Raw genomic sequence first — 24,752 nt, 5'->3', positions numbered from 1 at the left:
CGATGGATATAAATAATTAGAACATCCACAATGAGGCGGACGATACCGCAGACGATGCAACGCGTTTTTCTTTTCTTTTTTTAATTTCTTTAAAAATGTATATATATATATATGCCATGCTTCACCACTTCTATTTTCACTTCCTCTTCATCGATTATAAGAAATGAATCCGGGTGATTTCCTAAATCTGAATAGTCCCGATGGATTGCCGATGTTCGGCGGTGGTGCACGGTGGTCGGGTACAGACCCTGACGAATACCGTCCCTTCAATTCCAACACCCAGTATGATCCGGATTTCAGCACGGATTCGTACAGGCTGTCCGACATGGACCCCCCTGACGATGTACGAGGATGAGAGTTCGGGCACACCGATGTCCTCCCGGCGTCCCATTGGCAACAAGGCTGCCAAGAGCAAGGGAAAGACGAATGCGACAACCTCACACAACCCGGCTCCGACCGAGACCCCCAGGACGTTATTGGACACGCACAACGCCCTCAGGCAGACCGATGACCCGAGTGAAGCCCAATACCTCAAGAAGATGATCGATGCACTCCAGCGCTAGTTGGGAATGCTTTAGACCAGGTTTTTTATCTGTACTGAACTTGTTTTTTATTTATACTCTTGTAACTTTTTTTAATTAAGTAAATGTAGGATTTGCCTTTAAATTGTGCTGTTTTTTTATTTATTTTGATTGATATATTTGAAAACATAAAAATTAATTAACAAAATAGTAGTTAACTATAGGCGGACTATAGGGCATCCCACTGCAGGTGGAAGGGTAGGAGGATAGAATGCTGATGTGGCGGAGCATAGGGCACCCCGTTGTGGGTGCTCTTATAAAGAAAGGTGGATTAAAAAGATAATAAAATATAAGTTCTATTTTTACATATTAATTTTATAATAAAATATAAGTATACTGAGTTAGTGGAATGTAGAGGCTACTTATCATTGATGATAAAAAAAATGAAAGTGGACAATTAATAGGGGCAGATGAAAATAGCAAAAATGGACGGTTAATAGGGGAGGAGAGGGTAACAAGCATGTATTTGATCAAATTTCGAAAAGGTAAACAGGAGATCAAAATTTTTAAAACGTAAAAAGTTTATAGATATGTCAATTTCAGGTTGGATGTGTGGAGGAATAAAATTTTGGCGGTATAAAATATTTTTATTACAATTATATATGTTAAATTAACACAAAAGGTTAAAATTAGTTACATTTGGCATATGAGCATCATGAATTATGTGCACATCTTTAAAGCTCGTATTACCATATGTGATATTTATACTATTGAAAGACTGTGATTGAAATTTGAGCATCATCTCGTTTGTAGTTTGACATAACACATTTGACTTAAAACGAATGTTGAGTACAAAGTTTGGAAGGACATAGTTATACGAATCTTTTCTTGAGTTTAGAAGACCGTTGCAAGCAATGGTTGAGATTTAAAATACTTCTAGTAAAACTGATTTCCAAATTAACATTATCTCTTTTGGAGCTTTACATACCACCTCTTACTTTTAATAATCAATAACTAAGTTTAAGCTTTGAGTATTTTTTTTATCACCAACTAAACAATACAATTCTTACTTATAAGCAAAATCTCATCTTCAGCTTGAAATTTTTCAAGCACGGTTGGGTTATGATCATTACCGCATTTTGAATTTGAATATCATCATCTCATAAATACTTTGAATTTTAAAATATTTTTGTATTTGGAATTTTATTATTTTCGTTTCATTTTATCACATGTATATTTATTATATTAAATTATAACTCTTATGTGCACGATAGTCAGCTACTTTACCTTGTTTAGTTTATACTTATTTAATGATAAGTAAGCAAATTTTATTTCTATTCTATGCATGAACGTAATCCTTCCGTCCTGGATTACGTCCTATAAAAATAGTACATATTTATTTATGGAAACATTTTCTCCTTCATTTTCACTTTATGGGCCCCACCATCCATTACGTTATTTCAACTATTTTTTCTCATTCTCTCTTACATTATCAATTATGCATTAAACATGTGTCATGTCCAATTTGCCTATTTTTATTAGACAAAGGGGTAATATAAAAGTACATAAGCTTTAAAAAATAATTCAAAATAATATTATAGAGAAAGAAACGTGTCATTTTACCCCCTTTAAGGCATTATTAAAAATGAGGGTTATCCATATATATATAGAAGAGACATTATCACTATCGAGTTGATGGGGGATAAGAGTAGGGTTTTTATACTCCCACTCACATACGGGCTAGAATGCACATCAAACTTCCACATATGAAATAGAGTGATCCATCACTAACTTCAGTCTGCTATGATATAATGTACAATGGAATACTCACTCTTTAAAGGGTCTTACGGGAGAATAGGATCTACTTATATATAGAAGACATAATCATTACCAAGTTTATGTGGGATGAGAATAAGTGATGTGATTCTCCGTGAATTTTTATAAGACTTGCATCATAGATCCAAGCACAATTACACACAAAATATGGATAGAAAAGGGGTGAATGGTGGTGTTATGAGTTAGGTAGATTTTACGGTATTCCAATGGCTACTTTCACTAATAGATAAACCTAAATTAGCTCCACATATCTATCGACACTCAGTCTAGCAAACATAAATGTAAGTTAATTGATAAATCAAATAATGTGACCACAAATGAAGTGGAATTGCTAGAATCTCACAAAGGTGAAGGATAATAGTTCAATAAGAGTGAAGTTTTAGAATCCCACATTGGCTTACCCGGGCTAGGTGCCCGAATTTATCCCATCGAATAGATGTTTTCGAAATGAATAAAGTGGGCTTGCTTGGCCGAGTAGGATTTGACGTCTTGTAGCATCTGTACCAAGTGCTGAGCTTTGTATTCTCCTACACCCAACATCTCGACACTTCAGTCCCATCCACCTGACCGGGTGGCACCCTTTGACTTGCATCTTTTGTCAGAGCTATCGGGCCATCTTTGTCCCACATCCTTCATTCTTGGGCCCCAAATAGACCCTCAGTCCTCAAAGTTGTAGTGTTCATCGCCATCGCACATCCAGTTTTCATCAATAAGGATTTTAGCATAATAATCGCATTATTATGCTGAAACCCTTATTATGAAACCAATTTTATAGTATTAGAAGTTTTTAACTGGTGTGAATTTTTAAAAATTATTTAATTTTATAAAAAAATTGAGTAAGAAAAAAAATAGTGAAACAGAGAGTCATAGTAACTACAAATACTATAAGGGAGTGTTTGTTGTACCATTTCTTAAGAAATGGTGTGGGGCAAGAAATGATAAACCATTTCTTAAGTTACAAAAACTGATGCTCATTGTTTGGTTTCCCATTTATCATATCTTGATATTTGGTATATGATGTTTGGTATCCATGATACCAAAAGTGAGATACGGAAAAGACATTTTTGCCCGTGAAATTTTTTTGTATTTACAATTTTATCCTCCAATAACCTAATTCATTCTAATTAGAATGTTTCACCCTCTTTTTTCACCCTAGCCGCCACATCTTCTGCATTCATCGGCTGAAACCCTTTCTCAAAGCCAAGCACCACGTTTTTTCGAAGGAGGTAAGCTCGAAAATGATTTACACTCGCAAATACTGATTAATGTTTTCGTATTGGTGTAGAAATTTTATCCGACTTCGTTTTCCCAAATAGCATGCTCTGTAAACGTGTTTTTGGAGAAACTCTGTCAAAGTTCAATCTTGTCGAGCAAATACTTCGTTCCTATGCATCTGCTTTTATGAATCTGTATCATCAATTGCAGAATGCTTGTATTTGGTTAGCTTTGAAAATGCTATCCAATTTACCTCTTTAGTTATGATGCCAATTTGGCAATAGATTCTCCAAGATTTTGACCTACGATTACTGTTTGGAAGATTTAATACTTCAAGTATTGTTCATAATGACAAGTTGGATCAACTGATTTTCCTTTAGCATCACTTTCTTTGGATTGGGTTTAGTGTTTTAATTTGATTTGATTTTGCATCAATATGTTTTAGATATCTATCATGTTGAAACATAGTACTAGTAGAATTCTTGTATGCTACTGTACATGTCTTGCTCTATGAGTGATGCAGTTATAAGCACTTTGATAATTCACCTTTCTATCATTGAAATTTTGTTTCTACAATATATTTGGACAAATTCACTATTGTCGGTAGCTTATTTGACTATATTCATAACATGTCTTCTTTATTTAATTTGGAGAAAGCTCTGTCAAATTTCGATCATGTCGAGCAGATACTCGACATGCTTGTTTTGTTGTCTTGTTTCGTAAGCTTCCTGTGAAATATCGATGTTGTCATGCACAAATTTTAGAAGAAATGAATGACACGCAACTACAAGCATGCTTTCAATGCTTACTACTACATCTCTGAATGTTTTTTTTTCTTCAGTGTAATGACCGACTCACGACTGTCGAAGCTCTCGTCTTATGATTCTATGGGCACTATAAGTATTTTTTTTATATAATCTACGTCCTAGCACATTCTGATTGTCACGTCGTAGCACATTCTGCGAGTTTCAATAATTGATGTGTGTTTGTGTTAAACGTGTCTGTCAAATTTCAAAATTAGCATCTGGAGGAGATTCCAAAATCCCTTCCACGTTTAGCATCCAAAATCTACTCTGCATTTGGGAGGAGAGATTAGCATCCGAATTTTTGGGAGGAAATCCATAAATCTACTCCACAACAAAATTAGCATCTGGAAGAGAAATTGGAGAAGAAATTCAGCAATTTTTGAATGCAAAATTGGGGAAGAAATTCAGCAATTTTATGAAATTCAGCAATTCAGCATTTTGAGCTTTTTGGGGCAAGAAAAATTCAGAATGCAAGACTACAAAATTAGCATCTGGAGGAGAAATCCATCTTCATCATATTGCCACCATAAACTGTGAAACAACAAAAATTGGAAAAATACACTTTCACACACAGAGTTGGACAAAGAACAGAGTGCAAATTCATGTAACTAGGGTTCTCCAAAATTTCACAAAAATTTCAACAGATCAAAATAATTGATGCCAATAATTTCAGCAAATTCGTAACAAGGGCATTAATCCATTGCTGAAAAAGCTAATTCAATTTTGGGAGCCCGTTCATATCGGAAAAGGGGAAAACCCGTTCATATCGGAAGCTAATTCAGAAAAAAGCTTACCTCGTCGACTGAAAATGGCCGTCCTTGCCGGAATTAGTGGGCCAGTCTTCTCCGACGCGAAGAAGGAAGAGGAGCGAAAATGTCGTCAATTCGAATTGTTGGGCAAGAAAAATCGCAGGCTTGGGGTTAATTGGGGAGATTTCCAATGAATATGCCATTATTCAAAGGGAGTGTTACGGTAAATGAGGTGAGAAGGTGAGTTATCTTTAACGCGTTCGATGTGGCTGTTTTGACCATAAATGCGAAATAAATCTGCCCAAATATGTTGTTCGGTGTACATTGTTTCTTCCGTATGGCCCCACATAAATGATGTTTATGGCATTGTATCTCTCTTAAATGATATTACTACAGTGTACGCAGTTGGCGTGTTCTACACTTTTTGAAATAAGAATTGTCCCAAAAAATGAGACCCAACTCCCCAAATTACCCCTCTCATCTAATTTCTCCCCTTCCCTGTCACTCATTTGAACATTCCAGATCTGAGTAAAACCCTAACCCATAAGCCAGCGGTGGATTCGAATCTGCCATCACGCTGTCTTTGATTTATTCACGGTGTCAAAACAAGGTCATCGGACTAGTGTCACCCCGTTTACAAGCGTAGATTCATTGTTTGGTTGAATTCGGGTTCCAATCTAAAGTAACCCACGATTCAACCTGTTCTTTTTTAAAACTTTCAGGTGACAAGGGAATTTGGGTTTTTTATAGGTTGCTGGACTAACCAACATAGCTACACCTACGACGTAGCAAGAAACGGATCAGTTACAGAGGTACATACTGCCCCGTCGGGGTGACCATCTTCGTGTTGTTTAATTTGGCTTATATTTGTAATGAAATCTGCGTGCTTTGCTATGATAACATCAACGAGACTGGTTCTTTGATTATCAAGGATCCCATAATTTTAGGTTTTGAATAACCAATAATGTAGGAAGTTTAATTCTTGAAATTCTTTTTGTGTTCTTCTGTTTTGGTATTATTTTTTTTGGAATGTGTGCATATGTATCATATAGAACGAATAGGAAGTCACTACTTTGGTCAGCGGCTTACAAAACATTTGACACAACCATTTCGCCATAGCCCCGATGAGAACTCCAGTTAATTCCGCGAGATTACTGATGATGCTTGAAGACATCATGCTATTATACCGGGTAGAGAGCACGATTCTCGTGCAGCGTTACATCATAGCCCGGACCAACCGAGCTAGGCGTAGGATCATTGAACATGCTAGGCAGTACAGCTTGATAAGTAAGGTTCCTCATCAGTTGAAACACTTGGATCGACTCATTCATGTTACTGATGTTGACTGCATAGTAAACTTAAGAATGGATCGCAACACATTTGGGAAGTTGTGTCGCATTCTCACTGCGCAGGGAGGCTTGAGCCCAGGGAAAGGATTAGGCATTGAAGAACATGTGGTGATTTTTTTGGGCGTCTTAGCGCACCCCGTGGTTCGTTTCAGTTTTTTCAGGTCCGGTTCGATAGTGTCCCATTACATAAACAAGGTTTTGGGGGCTGTGTTGAGTCTCCACACAGTGGTATTGTCGAAGCCTAAACCCGTGGCGGATGATTGCATTGATCACAGATGGAAATGGTTCAAGGTAGTGAATTTTTCCCCCGGCAGCATGAAATTGGTGTAAGCTCCATTTCTGTATGGTTTTTTTACACGGTTGTTGTTCTTGTAGGGCTGTCTCGGTGCACTCGACGGTACACACATCAACGTACTGGTTGGCACCAGTGACAAACCTCGTTCGCGTACTCAGGGATGCGGTGGCGCGACCCAACGGACTAAGAGTTCCACATGGTATGAAGCCTGGTCTGTCGTTTGTCTGAGGGCATTTGATATTATGTTTGTATGGTTTTTAGGTATTTGGTTTATCTCTTTAGGAATCTCATTCATCTGTGCACCGTTTCAGGCTGTTACTATTTATGTGACAACGGGTACGCCAATAGCAACGGGTTTTTGACGCCGTACAAAGGAGTTCGATACCACCTCAAGGAATGGGGCATAGGGAATGCACAGCCACAAAATCCGAAGGAATTGTTCAACATGAGGCACAGCAAGGCTAGGAATGTAATCGAGAGAGCCTTTGCGGTTTTGAAGATGCGTTGGGGAATATTATGTAGTGCGTCTTATTACCCAATTCAAACACAAATCAGATTAATCATGGCGTGTTTCCTTCTCCATAATTTTATTCGCCACGAGATGAGCACCGATCCCTTTGAAGAAGCGGTTGATGGAGAGAGCTCAGCAACCGGCCCGGATCAAGTTAGTCCACAGCCTGAATACATAGACTATGTAGACCCAACTCCAGAATGGACTCAGTTTAGAGACTCCATTGCGATGGCAATGTGGAACAATAGATAGAGCGTTTGTCACAGTCATGTTATTAGATCCACCCAGACTTTGTGAACAACTTTGTACTTGCAACAACTGAATTAACATCTGCATTATGTCATAGTAATGTGTTGCCACATGATGTTCTAATTCCAATTGTACTCCATGTTGTCCTGATCTCAATTTAAAAAGCATATGCATCATGTTATATTAGATGACACCTAATTCAAAAGGCACAAATTGACCAATTCAGACTTACACACATATTACTGTGACGAGGGCATTGACATATTTCTTTACCAAATTTGTTTAAACAACAATGCAGAACAAAGTAATGAAACAGAGTTGAAGGCTACTATTCAATTACATATATTTAAAAAATAAAGCTGGAACAATACATAAATCCATCAGTCGATTGTGTTCAAGGTATTGAACACAGTACAAAACAGGATAAACGAGTTCATACTCCGCAAACGATTTGTATAACATCAAAGTAGGGACTCCAAATTAAACGGCTAACAATACCCAAATCAAAGTAGGGACTCCAAATCAAAGTAGCGAAGCTAACAATACCCAGGTGAAAATGCTGTTCTGACTATAGATCTGACAAGCTCGATCGAAAAGATTGCTATTTACCTCGTACTTCAGCTTGAGATCTGTAAGCTCACTGATGTCCTTCACTGATGTTGCTATCTCTAATTGAAAAGGTGTGAAAATGAGGTAAGATTTCTATTTGAATACGTGTTATGCAGAATGCGCGGGAGATGAAAGTGTGATCCGAAAATTGGGTCAATTTTGGTTGATTGCTCATGAAGTGGGACCCGTAAAAAATGTGTGGTAGCTGAATTTCCACAAAAGTAGTCTTCCGAAATTAGATGAGACGTCACTTACTTCCATTTATAAATTGAGCTCTATCCCTCCATTTTTTTATATCACTTCCCCCAAGTGAGGTGCAAATACGTCAAATCCACCATCAAATACTCACATTTTTTTCCTCAATCTACTCTACTTCATCAATACATGTTAACAACTCAAATATGCAAAGTAATGAGTTCATAAATCCACCTACGCATACTCTCATAAATGTGGGAACAAAGAAATGATGCAGAGAAGTAGATACAAGTCTTTCAAACTAATCAATGTACCAACCTCTATTTAATAGCACCATCAAACCAATCGTTGTTATTCAGCTCGCATTCCATTCCTTCCTTCACATACACAATGCATATTCCTCAGCAAGCTGTGTACCTGTACTACGGCTACTGGACCATGGAGCTCGATGAGATTGTACTAAACACGATCAACAAGCTGAAAAGGGAGACCCAGTGGAAGTTCGATGATTTTCCATATTGGTTTTTTGAGAAGGCGTAGCACGCAGTGCAGACTAAAACCAACATTATGCTGACCGAGGTGGACATCAAACAACGTCTCGACTTCCTGAAGCAGAGGTACACCACCTTCAAGGCGGTAACGAAGAACAAAGACGCATCATATGACGTGGAGGCTAAGGTGGTGCGGGCGTCTGATGTGATCTGGGAGGCAATTCTGAAGGTAAGTATGCTCCTATATGGTTTTAATGTGTGCGTGCAACTCTTGAGCAAAGTTACTTGTGTGGAAAACTCCATTTGCGGCAGCTTACTACCACCGAGATGATCCCTACTTCACACTGTTGGCATGCTTGTACGGAATGGACGACGTCAAGGAAGAGAGAGAAGTTGAAATCATCGTGCTTTCTGACTGTACCGAGGAGATCCCTACTGATGAACCGTCGTGTTACGAGGTTAGTGGCTTCGAAGCAGAAGTGAACTCGCCCATGATGTTACCCCCGCAAACGGTTCGACGTAAACTATTTCCGGAAGATGCCGCACCTCCACTTGATCAGGAGTCAACCAATGACGTGGGCATGTATTTCATAGACATTGGCCCAGATGGGAGGCTGGTAACTCGCCTTGAGAGTACTCGGGTTTTGCCGAGGTCAGCTGCAGCGAAGACAGATGACGCTGGTCCCTCTACTCGATCACCCAATGCGAGTTCCGTTGCATCCAACTCGCCTGTCGGATGGTGGCCTCACAACATCATGCGTCTCAATTTCTAACTATTTTATATAGTGATGAAAATGTCCTAAACTATGCTATGCTAGCATATATCTTTGATTATCAAGGATTTGCATCTCATTTTGCCGGACCTACGTTTTGGGAGGTGGACAAAAATCCATAGTAGTGTAATAGGTAGAGCATCGTGTTTTGGTTTGCTGTACAGAGTCGTTCCCCCACCTTGTTCATGCTCTGTTTATGAACTAAAAATATGTATATTAGGTAATGTTGGTGCTCTGTTTATGAACTTAAAATATGTATATTAGGTGATGTTTATGTATGTTCTTCATGACTGCAGATGCTCTGTTATAGCTAAAGCAGCATACACGCACATTTGATCGACTACGTCGTGTAGTATGCATTTGTTGTGCCTCACCAATTACACCTGCAAAAAAATTTGCGTTCGTTGAACCCCAGCAATTGCGAGACGTGTTTTTTTGCTGATAGGAAGAAACGGACCACGCATCTTGCATTTTTGTCCTGATTTTACCCAAAATGCTGAATGGGATGGGAGAGATTACCCCGAGTTGAATTTCTAGTCTACTGCGTTCGGTGTGTGATTTCGAATGGGAGGACGTCTCCTTGATCCACAAAAAATGCATCCACCCGAAGCCTAAACCGCGTGCTGTTCGTAATGCGAAATTGAGATTAAAATTCATACTTATGGGCTGAGGGGTAATTTGGGAAATTCTGTGTGTATGGCCGCTCAATTAACAAATGGGGAATTATTGTTAATTTCAAAACACGTCCCATATCTGAAAAGGTAAACGCAATTTTATAATCTGATGCAAGTGGGCCACACCTTATCAATTCTGTGGCTGTTTTAATTCTGCCCAGCCCAAAACAGTCACATCGAACGAGCCCGGGTAACTCAAGAAATGGGGTGTTTTCAATTGGCCAAAAACTCAAACCAAATATGACGAACAAAACACCAGATAGGGTAAGAAATGGACAAACCAACCAACCAAACACTCCGATTCCCATTCAAGACGTTTTTCATAAAAAAAAACAAAAAACTACAAATACTATAAAATTGGTCTAGTAAATGAATAAGTTGAATGATTTGCCAGTTTTATAGAGTAATAATGCATTGAGCGTCGTTTCGGGTAAATTCCATGAATGTACTTCATGGGGGTGGATATCCGCCATTTGTACCCGGAAAAAAAATGTTTCCAGTGATGGGAACGACGCGTGAGCATCTCGCGTGTTTTAACTAAACACGCATGAAACTGTCGCGTCTTTGTTTAAACACGCGTGACGCTCATGCGTCTTTGTTTAAACACGCGAGACGCTCTCGCGTCTTTGCCTTGCTACATGTCCCAGTACAGGCGACAGAAAACTTCACTTCCACCTCGCTCACTCTCTCACTCTCAGCGACGCCCAACGTCTCTAGCGGCGGAAATCAAAGTGAATCCGATATTTTTATGATCTAATTCCTATTTTAAGTGGTGTTAGGTAATTTTTGACCATTAATTTCAATTATCATTGCTATATGTTAGTTAGGTATAGATTTAGGGTTCATGGTTTGACATTGTGTGACAAGAAAAACATTGAATTTAGGTCATTGATGTAGTTATATGTATGCATTGTAAACTAAATATATAATCGAAGCATTGAACTTGGTATTGAATTTTCGTATTTAATTTTGTGCAATATTTATTTAAGTATGTTGAATTTAGAGTATATGATGTTTTATTCCTGATACCATACAGATGTTTGGATTCACCAGTACGCAGGTATGTTATGTAGATACTTCTTATTCTTACATTATTATCATGTCTTACGGTTGCAAATCTAATGCAGCTGCGTTCCGTCCATTGAGACACCAAGATTATTGGTATGAACCTGAATGGACGTTGGAATGTTCACCAGCACGGCTACTTCCTCGTTCACGTGGGCGGTACAACAGAGGCAGGATACACAACCAAATGGATGAGCGCGAAGAAGATGCACCAAGAGCTCCTCCTCGATGCCGCCTTTGTGGAGAGATCGGCCACAATAGAAGAAAGTGCATGTTAGGACGTGTTGTGTAGTCATAATATATTTGAGAATCGTGTTTGATGCTTGAATTTTATTATGTTTACGAACATTATTTTAGATTTTCTAACCATGTTTAAGACTGAAATGACATTATTAAGTAATATTGTTCCGTAAAAATCATCTTGTTTAGATTCCAGAGACAACACCCGGTCGGGTGAATTTCCAGTTTCAAAACACCCGGCCGGGTGAAATATTTAAGGCAGGCGAAGTCCAGATGAAACGCCCGGTCGGGTGAATTTCCAGTTTCAAAACACCCGGCCGGGTGAAATATTTAAGGCACCCGGTCGGGTGATTTTCACTTCCATTTCGCCCGGTCGGGCGATTTTTCATTGCGATTTCCAGAAGCATTTCACCCGGACGTGTTGAAGGCAATATTGTTGTAATGTTAGGGTTTTTGTATTAAACTTGTGTGATCTTGCACTTGATATTTGAACTCAAAAATTACACATCACATATCATGATAACTGTCTACTTAAAGGACGATGGTGTATATTTACTCGGGCCTTTTCCTCTGTTGTCACGGCTAGACCTTCTACGTGGGAACATGCCCATAATTGTCTGAGACAAACTTGGCCTGGAGCGTTCCTTGTCGGGGCGGGACGTGTGTGCACTACTACTAGGGCGATCAAGTTGTACAATACTCCTAGGAGGGTCATGTTCTCTCCTCGTGGGGTGCTCTATGTAGGCGCTATTTCTGGGACGCTCCAATTGTGCAGAACTCTCATCAGCATCGTCAGCATCGTCGTCATCATCATCATCATTATCATCATCAGCAGCATCATCATCCAATTCCTCATTTGTTGGAGAGTGCATGATATGGACATCTGAGAAGAATGGATCCTGTGTAGTAGGCTTCCATGGTAGTAGGCTTCCATGGTAGCCCAACTCTATCAAAGGGAGTCACCCAACTAGACTGTGGCGCGTCTGACCATGTAGGAAACCAACTTTATTAAACACGCGAGAGCTTCATGCGTGTTTGGTTAAAACACGCGAGAGAGGCTCACACGTCTTTCCTATCACTGGAAATATTTTTTTTCCGGATACAAATGACGGATAACTTCCCCATGATGTACATTCGTGGAATTTACCCGCGTCGTTTCCCCAAATTCTAATTTATCTTTCCCTAATCAGAAGAAAAAGCTCAGCTCTTAGCCACTGCACAACCTCTCGCTCGCCGCCGGAAACCTAACTTCCTCTTTCTGTCTTCGTCAACTTCTCCGCCTCCACGGTAAACTCAAAAACCTTTGCTTTCCGATTCTATCTTCTACAACCAAAAATGTTTTGAATCAATTTATGAATCACTTTTATTGAAGGTTTCGTCTTAATGGACTGTAGACTTATTTCTTTCAATCGGAGCGGTGGTTTATTTGCTGCCACAACATCTAATACTCAACGGCTCTCACCTTATTCTCTGCGAAGTAAGTTCCTGAATTTCCTCTTAATTGGTGCTTTAATTGGCCAGGAAGTGGTCTTAGTCGGAACAAATAACTGTGCATTCGATATGTTTTGGCGGCGAAACCTGAATTTGGGTTAAATTAGGAAGTTTATTGTTGTTTTTTTGGGACTAGTGCTTTGTATGAGTGATTTGTGAGCTTGTTTTTTGTTATGTATTCATGATCTTGAAGCATAAAAGAATGTAAATCAAACGAGCACAGAATGTCATGACAATTTGGTACTGGGGTTGAGGTTGTGTTGGTGTTCTTCTCGTTTTGATTTTGTTTTCCGATTTCTTTGTTCTTTTGTTGTGGGTTTTGATAGATAGATGGGTAGACACACCTTATGTCGATCAATCAATGGAGCACTTGAGATTGAACAAGGAGTGGGATCATGAACATAAGTCATGAACTTCCTATATATTCAGTTATTTTCCGATTTTTTTGTTTTTTTTAACCCAATGTACGCCCTCCATCCCAACTAAGTTGAGTCAAAACTTTTGGACACAAAGATTAAGAAATTGTGTTGAAAAGTAGGAGAGGAATAAAGTAGGAAAGATAAAAAGAGTAAAGTTGGTGATGGACTAAAGTGAGAGTGGTTGGATGTTTTGTTTTTTTTGTCAAAAAAGAAAATGACTCAATTTAGTTAGGACATTCCAAAAAGGAATACGACTCAACTTAGTTCGGACGGAGGGAGTATTATTCATGTAAGAATGTCTGGGATGCAACAACATTGTAAAATTGTATACCCGTTTGTTTGGATAAGTGAACATTCAATTGGTATGGTTCTCAGTTCTCTAAATGTGGGGCCTTAACATAGTTTTAACTACCTGACCCCGTAGTACGTTTAAGCACTACACAGACTTATTCTTTAGTGAGGTTACATCCTATACCAATTTCTGTGTAGTGACTGATGATATAAGAAAGATTAGAGTGTCATTGGATTTTCGAATTAGCTTATTTAATAGGCTCCTCCTCCATCTTATTATTACTACTTGTTATAGGGTCATTTTGTTGCGCTACATATTGCTCAATGAAGTCGTACAAGCTTGCAGACCTTTCTAGGACTGAGGTTGATAGCCTCAAAAGTCGTCCTCGAATTGACTTTTCATCCATCTTCAATGTGGTAAGACTTGATGCTTTGGCTGCCATGTTTTTAGCTGAAATATGCTGTTTGTCTTCTAGGCTCATAAAGGGAAGCCGTTATTATATAATGTCCAGTTCTTATTATCTATGTTCTTCATGATCTATTTGTGTTATATTTACTACCTTACGTTGATATGTACTAGGTTCAACCGATTGTTGATGATATTCGGAGTAAAGGTGATGCAGCTGTGAAAGAGTAAGTTTTTCTGTACCTTTTGAGCATACATCTTTTCATCATTATCTTATGTCTGTGGTGTAAGGAGATAGTAAGATATACAATATTAAATGCACTTCAGGTTATAATTTTCTAACCAACAGCTGACACAACTTTTAAAACAGAATTGGTTTTTCTTCCCTAGTTGTTGGGCTGATTGAATATAGCACTTTTTTTTTCTCTTTTCTTGACAACAGCTACACGATGCGGTTTGACAAAGTCAGACTAGACAACATAGTGGAGAGTGTCAGCGATATTCCAGATCCAGAGGTATATCCTGCATAATGTTAAAAATCCTTCTCTGAATGTGCTAGTTACTGAATTTGTGGGATATACATTTTTCTAGCTGCCTTCTCTCAATGCTTCTAACTAGAATTAATTTGATTAGCTTGATCCAGCTGTTCAAGAAGCATTTGATGTGGCTTACAATAACATTTTTGCTTTTCATGCTGCCCAAAAGCCAGTTGAAAGAGTTGTTGAGAACATGGAAGTAAGCAGTTGAATGGTTTTATTTTAGTTTATATATCATGCATTCTCCCTATCTTGCCTAATTCCTTCCCATTCTTTCAGGGTGTTAAATGTAAAAGAGTGGCAAGATGTATTTTATCTGTGGGTCTTTATGTTCCTGGTGGCACTGCTGTGTTGCCTTCTACAGCTCTCATGCTTGCAATTGTATGTGATTGGGGACCTTATATTATTTTTTTTCAGTTCATTTTTTTATTTGGGATATAATACCATGACTTTATTTCTAGCTTTACTAATGGGTTGTCCTAAATCAGCCTGCCCAGATTGCTGGGTGCAAAACAATTGTACTTGCAACCCCTCCTGCTCAAGGTGGAAGCATTTGTAAGGTTAATGTTCTTATCTCGAAATTTTGAAAGGACTCTTCATTCTTTTCATATACTATTTTCTAGTTGTCGATCACCAACCATTCTATGTTCGTAGGAGGTTCTTTATTGTGCAAAGAAAGCTGGGGTTACTCATATTCTTAAAGCAGGAGGTGCTCAGGTCAGAATGCAGTATACTCTGTGTATATTCTGTATGTCCGTGGACCTTCAGTGTTACTAAAATTGACTATGTTGTGTTCAGGCAATTTCAGCTATGGCATGGGGAACTGAATCTTGCCCTAAGGTAATTCTGAATGACAAGCAATCCTCCGTTTTATTAAGTGGAAGCTCAGATATTTCTTTGGTGTACAATAATTGAAGCTGATATGAATTTTAGTTTTCCATGAAAGTCGCATTACCTTTTCATTTATCTGTATCCATCAGTGTAGCTAATGGAAAATCTGATGTTTCTTTGTTTACGTCCCTCTGTCTTACTGTCCAACTTCCTCTCTTACTTACACAAATGCATATACACGTTGTGTCTGGTCATGAATAATAACACTAGAATATGGTAATGACTTCATGAGCTGTGTGAAAGTCCTCACCCCAGCATGAAAATGCTTTCATATAAATACGAATTTCTTTTACCTGTAAATAGTGAAAATAAATTTGAAAAGTATTTCTTATTGAAAGTGTATATTATTATTGGATAGTGGCATTCCCTATGGAACATAAAATGTTAAATAAATTACAGGGAAACAATTGAAGTTTCCATTCTAGTTGAAGAAAGTGTCTTACTTTTTTTTTTCATCTCGTTCTCTTCTTCTGACTTTTCTTGTCTGTTTCGTTTTAGATTCTATGTTTGTAATTGTGGTTTGAAATTATACCTCACTTTGTACCAGTTTTTGGCATTCAATAGAGATAAGTTCTCACTAAAGTGTACAGGTAACTATTGTGTTTGGAGCTATCATTAGTTGATGATATACATTCTTGTCAAACTGAAGGATAATGGAGAATTATGTTTCATCCTTAACCTTCGTTCTTAAATAAGTTCTGGCTATCTCTCCACTTTGAGTTCTGGCCTTCTGGGTAGAGAAGATATCTTTTTGTTGGTTCTTGTTCCCCTGAAAAATGTCTTTCTGGGCCTAAAAAGTTTTATGGTGAATGTTTTTTCCTTCTTGGTGATCATATATATATTGAATCTGATTTGTTTGAGCCATTCATTTTACTTGCATCAATTACAAGTTGCTGCTGTCCCTGCAGGTAGAAAAGATATACGGACCTGGAAATCAGTATGTTACGGCTGCAAAAATGATTCTCCAGGTATTTATGCTTTCTATCCGCTGAAAAATTAGTAAAACCATTACTCTTTTTGTGTTACTGCATGTTTCTAAATTGTTACTTCTCCTCAATAGAACAGTGAGGCTATGATTTCAATAGACATGCCTGCTGGGCCATCAGAAGTGCTTGTCATAGCTGATAAGCATGCCAGCCATGTTCACATAGCAGCAGATTTGCTTTCACAGGTATCTGCCTTTCCATTTCTTGCTTCCAGATATCCCTTCTTCTACTCTTGCACCAATGCTCTCATATAAAGATAGAGTTGAATCCGCTTAACCGGACAAATAATTAAGTCTTTTAATAAATTTAAATAAATTCATTAAAGCATAAGGCCCCCCTGGTCGAAAACTGTAACATAGTTAACTGTAGTTGGGAGATAATGAAAGAAAATCGTAGATCTTGTTCTCTTTCAAATGGTGGTTATGTACATGAAGATATTTCTCACACCTTCTGTTTATTTTCTGACTAAAAAACTATGTTCACAATTTCAGGCTGAGCATGGACCTGATAGCCAAGTTGTTCTTGTAGTTGCTGGAGACGGTGTTGATATAACTGCAATTGAGGAGGAAATCACCAAGCAATGTAACAGCCTTCCTAGGGGAGAGTTTGCTTCTAAAGCACTAAATCACAGCTTTATTGTTCATGCACGTGATATGGTTGAGGTACGCATATCTATTACTACACATTTTAGTGTTGCCTAAAACTAATATTTTTCGAGAAGAAAAATGCCCCTGTACTCGGGCAATGTGGCTTTTGGTTGGTCATATTTCGGGTCATTATTTATATATACACCGTTGCAGTTGAGCAATTATTTAATTTCGATATCTTGCTTTCATGATATCTTCATATTTTGTCCTAAAACTTCCATGTTTGATATTGACAGGCCATTGCCTTTTCTAATTTGTACGCACCTGAGCATTTAATTATCAACGTGAAAGATGCCGAGAAGTGGGAATCTTTCATAGAGAACGCAGGTTATCATTAAGCATGTGGATTGCTCTCTATCATCTGCAGTTTGCTTGATAGTAATTGGAAATCATCAGCTTAAACGTGCAAATTATACCGCATGTAGGTTCTGTATTTTTGGGTCAGTGGACTCCGGAGAGTGTGGGAGACTATGCAAGCGGCACCAACCATGTTCTACCGACATACGGGTATGCAAGGATGTACGGTGGAGTGTCGTTAGATTCTTTCTTGAAGTACATTACAGTTCAGTCGTTGACAGAAGAAGGTCTAAGGAAACTTGGGCCTTACGTAGCAACTATGGCTGAAGTCGAGGGGCTCGATGCACACAAGAGAGCCGTGACACTCAGACTGCAGGATATTGAAGCTAGACAAGTATCTATCTGAGGTAAGGGCAGACTGAATGTGCTCCTTTCTTAACTGCTACTCCCTATCTTTATAGAGAGAGTTGTTGATGTTATACAATGTAGCCTGAGTTTTTACTCTAGAGTTGTGTCCCTTTATTCACAACTAAGAAAAATAATACCGTACTAATAGACTAGTCATTGAGTTAAGAAATTCAGTTGTTGTCACTTGTTGGGGTTAATTGTAAATTTGTTCTTCGTGGATGGAAGTATGAATTCGCACATAATCTCGAAATTGAGGTCGATCGTCTTGAGTTGCACTGATCCGGCTTCATCTTTGCCCTAGTTGGTTGCATCTCTCGTTTGTCATGTGATATAAGCATACATGATTTTGACAATGCATGATTGATATCAAAATGCGTCATTTTTTATGGGACAAACAAAAAAGGAAAATATGCCGTGAGAGAGTACTTTACAAGATGATTTAGGGGCATATCTGTTTATTGTAAAGTTAGTTTTACTTAGCTAATAAAAGTTTTCTCAACCATATTGATATTTAACTACTTTAACAAAATCTCTCTTTCATTATCCTTCTAATTACTGGAGCATAGCTCAAGTAGCAGAATATAGGCTTTTGTCTGACTCATTTCACTTTTGGAAAAGTTGCCCATATACGATTCTTAGTTACTAAGTTTTTGTTGAACATTTTATTTCTCTTAAAACAAAAGAAGAATTCATTGGAAAATAGAAACATATAGTAGTAGTATGGATAGTTTTCCAATCAAATCACAGTGGCTATAATTTGCATCTTATTTACAATTTTGTATACATCGAAATACTTTCATAATTCTGAAATGAAATGACAACTTTATTATGTTGTGTACGAATGCATTTATATCCATTTTACTGTGTGAGAAGTACCAACTCCTGTAGTGTATAATAGCAAACCATAATTTAATGCACAGTTACAGCCTCAGTGGAAGAATACAACCCTCATTACTACCAACATTTTGAAGGTAACAAACTAAAAAATCTAGAGAAAATTTCGTGTAGAAGCAAAAACTGTTCATTTTTTTACACAAATTTGCAAGAAATAATGGAAAAAGAGCTAACCACTTTAGTCATCTCTGTGGAAGATCAAAAATTTGGTGCATCTCTATTTGTGTTTGTGAGTACCTTCTTGAATTTCCAAACTTCTCTGTTTCTCTTGCTATTTGGATATCGTTGTGTCCGAAATACTGAACAAAAACTTTTACAGCAAAACGAGGAAGGAGTGCGCCTATCGTGATTAACAACAAGCATACCCAGAACAATTCTGTCTTGACGATATGAAAGAACGCCCTGCACAAACATTCAACTAGAATTAATTGTTGGAGAAACTCCCTAAACTAACATAAGAAGATAGAACACTCTTTACCAGTAGCCAGGCAGGAAAGGAAGCATATCAATAGCAATGACACAGAGGAAAGTCGCAATAATTGATCCCCAGATGGCTGCGTGTGTTATCCAATACCACCGAGTTACATCCATAGCCAAATGAATATTCACCATAACTACCACACCAAGTGTCCAAAGATCGCCTAAGCTTGAACCATCAACATTGCTTCCCCAATAAGCAAGGAGAGGAACAAAGAAGACAGCTACACTTTGCCACAACATGTCCAACATTGTCACCCAGAATAATTTTCCATTGTAACTTTCTTGCCTTTGCCCAGCACCATAAAGCTGGGGGTGCTTAAGCAGAGAAGTTCTACTTAAATCCTTATCAAGAACTCCAACAATTATTGTCGGTACTGATGTGTATAGTACTGAATACAACACACTGCTCCAATCGGTGATGGCAGTTGTCAGTGTATAACTTGTGAAGAGCACATACCTGGAAGGAAAGCATATGATAGTAGATAAGCAAAATTTTCTAAAGTTTCTTCACTTTCCTATCTACATCAGAATCCAATTTATTCTAGTGTAAAAAGTTTAGTCTTATAATACTGCATGTTATTCATTTATCATAAATGATCTAATTTCCCAAAGAACTAACAACATGTATAACGCTACTAATAAAAATGGAAGTTTCTTTGTACCATTGGCATTTTGCATCATTAGCTATTTGTTTATACATAAACGAGTCGTTATTCTTTGATCATAAACAATACTCAAACTTACCAGAATAAGAGAAGGACAAAAACTGCATTCCTGTAGAAGTTGTACAATATCATGTAGCTCATCCTATTATAATTCCAATGCCCGTGCACCAATAATAGTGGGACCAAAAATCTAAATTGACCCATTGCAAAATCTGATGCCATCACAGCTTGGCGGCCTTCTTGTCCACTGATTCCTATGCCCACATCAGCCATTTGGATCATTGAAACATCGTTTGCACCTGAAAGTCAAACAGTTGACATAATCAGCAGCCCAATCAAGTGATATATGTAGTTGACTGATTTATGTTCTTGTTTTCATACTTCCTTTCATCCTTACACAATGAAAGATAGATACAATGATGCTTACCATCACCAATGGCAAGGGTCATATTATCAGTTCTACTTTTTATCAGAGCAACTATTCCAGCCTTTTGCAGTGGGGCTACCCGACAACAGAGTACAACATCACATTTGCTTGCTAATTCAAAAAGCTGCCAACCAATAGGCATGTATTAATACAATAAGTTGGTAAGTTCCTGGAAGTTAGCAAGAGGGACCTGTGGAGGGTTACCTGTTCTTCAAGTTCCGAGTCCAGGATATAAACAAGGCTTGTTCCATCAATAATCAGGCCAAGCTGATGGCTGCTATTTTCAGAGCCTCCAGATGGAGCATCAGCGAGCTTATTAGACACTAGTAATGCCTCAATTAAGCTCTTCCGACATGATTCATGAGAGTTGTTGTTTATCACTATCTGGGTCATCATGCTTGTTAAAAGTTTAGATGAGTAGCCAATTGAAATGGCTGTTTCTTGCTTGTCCCCTGTTAGAACCCAGACTTTGATACCTGCTGTTCTTAAAGACTCAATTGCTTCTGGGACTCCTTGCTGTAATTTGTCTTCAATTGCAGAAGAACCTAATATTGCGAGATGATGTTCTACATTGTTTGCAACTTTTCGAAGCAAAGAAGCCCTCCCCATCAAGGCAGTGCTTGCCACTTCATAAGACGACTGCCACTGTTCAAATTCTAATGAACTCAGATCCCGAACACCGATGACAAGTGTTCGCAAGCCTTTTGATGAGTAGGTCTGAATATGAGTTTCTGTTGCCTTTAGCACATTCAAGTTCTGCGATCTGTCTATGACACTGAACATGGATGTATCAGCACCTTTTACAAAAACCTTTATTGCCTTGTCAGGGCATCCTAGTATCACTGACATCCTCTTCCGGTCACTATCAAACTCATGCAGACCCAAGACGTTAAACCTGCGCTGCCCATTAACGAGTGCATCTGAGAAGGCATAAATAATTGCTGGAGAAATTAAAAAAGAACAAGAAAAGGAGAAGGTAAAGGAAACCAACTAAAACAAAGTGGAAAAGTAAGAAATATGAGGTAATAATAAAAGCAAAACTATAGGGTTTAATAAGCTAGTTAAAGCCCACCACAAGAGACTTATGAGGTAATTATAATAGCAAGAATACATAGAACTAGTTTTACTCTTTTAGCTGAAATTTTCATTGTACACCGTTACACAAATGAATCCGATAATACTTTTTGTTCATGCATAATTTCTCTCTTCAAACTTATGAGGTAATTATAATAGCAAGAATACATAGAACTAGTTTTACTCTTTTAGCTGAAATTTTCATTGTACACCGTTACACAAATGAATCCGATAATACTTTTTGTTCATGCATAATTTCTCTCTTCAAACTTTTTTCATGGATTATTTATCAAGGATATTCGTACCAGTTATGCAATCGGATAGGAATCCCATTTTCAAACATATATACATTTCAATAATCTAACTAAATATGTCCAGCTACAGAAATGAGTTAGTAAGTCCACTTAAATCATGAGGTTATAATGTGTGAGCAAAATAAATATAACTTACCTTTGTCTTTCCCCCTGTACGTCGATAACTATGTGGCCTGAGGTTCGTTCAACAAGCATAAAACCATAAGCTGCAGCAGCATACACTAATGCCTGCTCATCAGGAGATTCCCCCTGATAATCTATCAGCTTCACGGCAGGATCTGGAGTCTCAATAGTTAAAGGCACAATAGTGTTGCACGCAGCCAATGCCAAGAAAAAATCATGCACATGTCTCCCTTCGTTGGTGTGCTTTCTTTTTGATGTGTTGAGAAGCTCTGGGTCTACCTTTACCTTCATCTTGGGCCTCAAAACCTGTTCACCACCTGTCACCAAATAAGATATAACAATGGTCTTGCAGGTGGAGACTACTGTAAGCTAATGAGAGGAAGAAATTAGAGAGATTTCAGTTGCAGTACCTCGACCCAGATTTCCAGTTTGACTATCCTCAACACTACCGTTCCCACTACTGTAGTCAATGCCCCCAATACTTGCACACTGAAACTCCATCTTGTTTTCAGTAAGAGTACCAGTTTTATCTGAAAAGACATATTTGATTTGTCCCAGATCTTCATTTATATTCAACGCCCTACACTGAAATCTTGAGCTAGAGGCTTCATCATACATCATATTATCTCGAATCATAAAAAAGGCCTGACCAACGCGAACAAGCTCCATGGATATGTACAATGATATAGGAATCATAATTTGGAACACGATAACTGACATGAGGAACACAAAGAATACCTCCATGCCCCATCCATAATAATTATAATCATCTTCTTCAGCCTCCGAATAGTCCTTTTTCCTATAGAATTGCATTAGATCCAATTCACCCTTGTGGTGTCTCAACCAAATTCCATGAAGAACAGAGACTATTGCACACAGTGCACAGAGGAAAATTGAAAGGAAAATGATCTCGCGATTCATAGATGTTTCAAGACGGCTTCTCTTGGATGGAGCTCCAGAATTATTGAGCATTGCCTTGGTCTCTCTGCCTGCAAAAACTGCCACTCCAATTGTCCATTCAGTGTTCTTCAGCTCACAACCGCGTAGAATGATGTTAGAAGGTCCAAGAGAAATATGCTTTCCATCAATCTCCATATTTGCCTGGAAACCATAAATGTTACGGTTTGGTTTCTCACACTTGATCAATCCACTAATCCTCTCATTCTCTAGATTTTTCATTTGTGTTTCTTGCTTGGCATACCGTGTTTTCAAATTCGATTCACCATCCAAATTGGTAGTCTGCACATAAGCAACTCCGGTGCTGTCACTAGTGGAGAGAAGCACCATATCACAAGGAAGAGTTTCATCCACGCAAACTCTAATGATCTCACCGACTCGTATATCCTTCCACCTTACCAGTTGAAAACTTTCATCCACCAAAACCCAAGCCAATCGTTTGTTCTCAATCTTATCTGACCGATGCCGCCTATAATCCTCATACGCATCCTTAACTGCCGTGACAAGCAACACGAAGGCTAATGGCATAATTGAAGCCCCCCTACCAAAAACAGCCAGCTGGGGGAGCTGATTGAGAATAGCAATCACAAGAAAGTATATGTACGCAACCCTGTGGAACTGCTCAAACAGATTTCGCGGCAAGAATGTCAAGGCAGAGTATTTCCCAGTCCTGATAGAGTTCCCAGCAAACTCAAACTTGTCATTTGTTTTCTCAGGGTCATTTATATAGATTAACCTCGCATCATCATCACGTATCTCCTTATAAGATGCACTAAACCCTTCAGACTCAGCACCCCTCGAGCCATGACGCACTGATGTCGGTCCTCCTCGCTCACTGAAGCTAACCTCCCTGAGAGAGTGACCACCAGACGCCCTTGGCTGAACGGAAAGGGCTGATGAACTCCGGTTGGAAAATTGAGGGGAATTCTCATTAATCTCAATCTGGGAATGGTAATCCATCCCAGAAAACTAGCAGGAATCGACCTCAAACTACAAGAGTCAGAATAATACCAATTCCCCTCGTTACCTGTGATGCAGAAGCAAAGAATCAACAACTATCATAATGCCACGATTCATCCCCTCACAATCAAAATCCCCAATATTTACGCAACTCGCAGCTCTGATCACCGAACATATCAATCAATACCAAAATTCACGCACAAATCAGGCGCTGATCTCCCCCAAAATCACAAATTAAGAGCAATTACATAATTATAGCTGAGTAACTACCTCACATTCAGCAATTGAGCGACTTGAAATGCAAACAGAAAAAGCGTAATCACAATCAAAATGAAATCCGCTCTGAAATTCAAAAGAGAATCACGGTAATCAAGTGAGGGTAGAAGAACTTACTTCTGGTGTGAGAGATTTAGAGAGAAACGGAGCGATCGCATAGAACAGAAGAAGAGAAGCAGAAATTGGATGAGGGCGGCGCAAGTGTTGGTGAGATGTGATTGGGAATTTATGCATCGTCGGCATTGTCGTCGCGGTCAATTGCAGCATTATTATTCTATTAAAATATACAAAAAGGGGCGAAGGTTGCAAGGATCTGGAAATGGGATCATATTCATATTCATATATATACAATCCAAATTCAATTGCTTTTGCATTAGAGCATCTCCACTGGGCGGATATCCCACTCGGACATCCACTAGGACATCCCAAAAATACCTCCCGCCACGTCACTAGGACTTCCCATCCCACTGCCACGTCACTAGGACATCCCCTTCACAATCCGCCCTTCCCATCGCCCTTCCCACTAGGACTTCCCGCAAAAAAAAAAATCACAAATTCATAAATAAAACAATTTACGTTTACGGAAATAAAATTTCAACACGAATACGAACGGGAAAAATTAATAACTTCAT

The 24,752-nt window shown here is 38.5% G+C and overlaps 3 protein-coding genes and 1 long non-coding RNA gene across 9 annotated transcripts; 2 read left to right on the top strand and 2 right to left on the bottom strand.

Moving 5' to 3' along the window:
- Window positions 1-4,236: 4,236 nt before the first annotated feature.
- Window positions 4,237-5,313, bottom strand: LOC121808100. 2 transcript variants are annotated; one of them, XR_006052106.1, is made up of 2 exons: window positions 5,173-5,313; window positions 4,237-4,722 (listed from the first exon to the last, which is right to left on the bottom strand). It is a non-coding gene; the product is annotated as an uncharacterized LOC121808100 (long non-coding RNA). The 2 variants fall into 2 exon arrangements; XR_006052107.1 differs by having other exon boundaries at window positions 4,237-4,909; window positions 5,173-5,307.
- Window positions 5,314-5,592: 279 nt separating this feature from the next.
- Window positions 5,593-7,660, top strand: LOC121808099. Of its 3 annotated transcripts, none has more exons than XM_042208457.1 (4): window positions 5,593-5,737; window positions 5,850-6,767; window positions 6,852-6,970; window positions 7,083-7,660. In XM_042208457.1, exons 2-4 carry the CDS (start codon window positions 6,252-6,254, stop codon window positions 7,099-7,101), a joined length of 654 nt encoding a protein of 217 aa, XP_042064391.1. In that variant the 5' UTR covers window positions 5,593-5,737; window positions 5,850-6,251; the 3' UTR covers window positions 7,102-7,660. The 3 variants fall into 3 exon arrangements, with proteins under 3 accessions (XP_042064391.1, XP_042064393.1, XP_042064392.1); XM_042208459.1 differs by having other exon boundaries at window positions 5,600-5,737; window positions 5,878-6,767; XM_042208458.1 differs by having other exon boundaries at window positions 5,633-5,939; window positions 6,247-6,767.
- Window positions 7,661-12,709: 5,049 nt separating this feature from the next.
- LOC121806782 (histidinol dehydrogenase, chloroplastic-like) lies at window positions 12,710-18,192 on the top strand. 2 transcript variants are annotated; one of them, XM_042206929.1, is made up of 15 exons: window positions 12,710-12,865; window positions 12,973-13,055; window positions 14,075-14,196; window positions 14,360-14,412; window positions 14,628-14,700; window positions 14,819-14,920; window positions 15,001-15,102; window positions 15,210-15,281; window positions 15,376-15,438; window positions 15,520-15,561; window positions 16,521-16,580; window positions 16,673-16,783; window positions 17,090-17,260; window positions 17,482-17,572; window positions 17,671-18,192. In XM_042206929.1, the coding sequence occupies exons 3-15, from the start codon at window positions 14,104-14,106 to the stop codon at window positions 17,946-17,948; spliced, it is 1,311 nt and encodes a 436-aa protein (XP_042062863.1). In that variant the 5' UTR covers window positions 12,710-12,865; window positions 12,973-13,055; window positions 14,075-14,103; the 3' UTR covers window positions 17,949-18,192. The 2 variants fall into 2 exon arrangements, with proteins under 2 accessions (XP_042062863.1, XP_042062862.1); XM_042206928.1 differs by having other exon boundaries at window positions 12,951-13,055.
- Window positions 18,193-18,776: 584 nt separating this feature from the next.
- On the bottom strand, window positions 18,777-24,416 carry LOC121806781 (phospholipid-transporting ATPase 1-like). 2 transcript variants are annotated; one of them, XM_042206927.1, is made up of 8 exons: window positions 24,238-24,416; window positions 22,338-24,136; window positions 21,941-22,244; window positions 20,621-21,311; window positions 20,417-20,540; window positions 20,069-20,288; window positions 19,323-19,781; window positions 18,777-19,246 (listed from the first exon to the last, which is right to left on the bottom strand). In XM_042206927.1, exons 2-8 carry the CDS (start codon window positions 23,842-23,844, stop codon window positions 19,027-19,029), a joined length of 3,525 nt encoding a protein of 1,174 aa, XP_042062861.1. In that variant the 5' UTR covers window positions 23,845-24,136; window positions 24,238-24,416; the 3' UTR covers window positions 18,777-19,026. The 2 variants fall into 2 exon arrangements, with proteins under 2 accessions (XP_042062861.1, XP_042062860.1); XM_042206926.1 differs by having other exon boundaries at window positions 22,338-23,911.
- Window positions 24,417-24,752: the final 336 nt, after the last annotated feature.

Source organism: Salvia splendens, chromosome 6 (assembly GCF_004379255.2).
Source record: "Salvia splendens isolate huo1 chromosome 6, SspV2, whole genome shotgun sequence".
NCBI classification, from domain to species: Eukaryota; Viridiplantae; Streptophyta; class Magnoliopsida; order Lamiales; family Lamiaceae; genus Salvia; species Salvia splendens.
The sequence above is the reverse complement of the archived record's forward strand: the minus strand, read 5'-3'. Positions and strand labels throughout refer to the sequence as shown.